This window comes from Pelodiscus sinensis, chromosome 30 (assembly GCF_049634645.1).
Source record: "Pelodiscus sinensis isolate JC-2024 chromosome 30, ASM4963464v1, whole genome shotgun sequence".
Classification (NCBI taxonomy): domain Eukaryota; kingdom Metazoa; phylum Chordata; order Testudines; family Trionychidae; genus Pelodiscus; species Pelodiscus sinensis.
Window position 1 is genome coordinate 10,988,663 of NC_134740.1, and position 936 is coordinate 10,989,598.

Consider the following 936-nt stretch of genomic DNA (forward strand, 5'->3'; position numbering starts at 1 on the left):
ATGTCCAACAGAAGCACCGTGACCGAGTTCCTTCTCCTGGGATTCTCTGATGTCCGGGAGCTGCAGATTTTGCACGCTGTGATCTTTCTAGTGATTTACCTGGCGGCCCTGGTGGGGAACCTTCTTATCATCTCAGCCATCGTCCTCGACCACCGTCTGCACTCCCCCATGTACTTCTTCCTGGTGAACCTGTCCATCTTAGACCTCAGCTCCATCTCCGTCACCGTCCCCAAATCCATGGCCAACTCCCTCCTGGACACCAGAGTAATTTCTTACCCTGCCTGTGTCGCCCAAGTCTTTCTCTTTTTAGTCTTCACTTCAACTGATCTTGCCGTACTCACCGTCATGGCCTATGACCGACATGTCGCCATCTGCCAGCCCCTGCACTACGAACGGGTGATGAACAGAAGAGCCTGTGTCCACATGGCCGCTGGTGCCTGGATCGCTGGTATTGTCAACTCCGCCCTGCACGATGGGAACACCTTCCGGTTACCCTTCTGCCAGTCCAACGTCATCAACCAGTTCTTCTGTGATATCCCCCAGCTCCTCAAGCTGGCCTGCTCCGACTCGGACCTCAGTGAGGTTGGGCTTATTGCCTTCAGTGTGCTTTTAGGTTTACACTGCTTTGTTTTCATCCTTGTGTCTTACGTTCAGATCTTCAGAGCGGTGCTGAGAATCCCCTCAGAGCAGGGCCGGCACAAAGCCTTCTCCACCTGCCTCCCCCACCTCGCTGTGGTCTCCTTGTTACTTTTCACCGGTGTGTTTGCCTACCTGAAACCCCCCTCCAGCTCAGCGTCTAATCTGGATCTGGCCGTGGGTGTTCTCTACGCCGTGGTGCCTCCCATGCTGAATCCGGTCATCTACAGCCTGAGGAACAAGGAGATCAAAGCAGCCCTGAAGAAGCTGATGGGGTGGAGGTTATTTTCCACGAAGTGA

The 936-nt window shown here is 54.4% G+C and overlaps 1 protein-coding gene across 1 annotated transcript; it reads left to right on the top strand.

Moving 5' to 3' along the window:
• Positions 1-936, top strand: LOC142821191 (olfactory receptor 14J1-like). Its single transcript, XM_075912012.1, has one exon. The coding sequence runs from the start codon at positions 1-3 to the stop codon at positions 934-936; it is 936 nt and encodes a 311-aa protein (XP_075768127.1).

Excerpts from the sequence above, each read along its gene's own strand:
- LOC142821191 (XM_075912012.1), top strand. The coding sequence starts at position 1 with ATGTCCAACAGAAGCACCGTGACCGAGTTCCTTCTCCTGGGATTCTCT.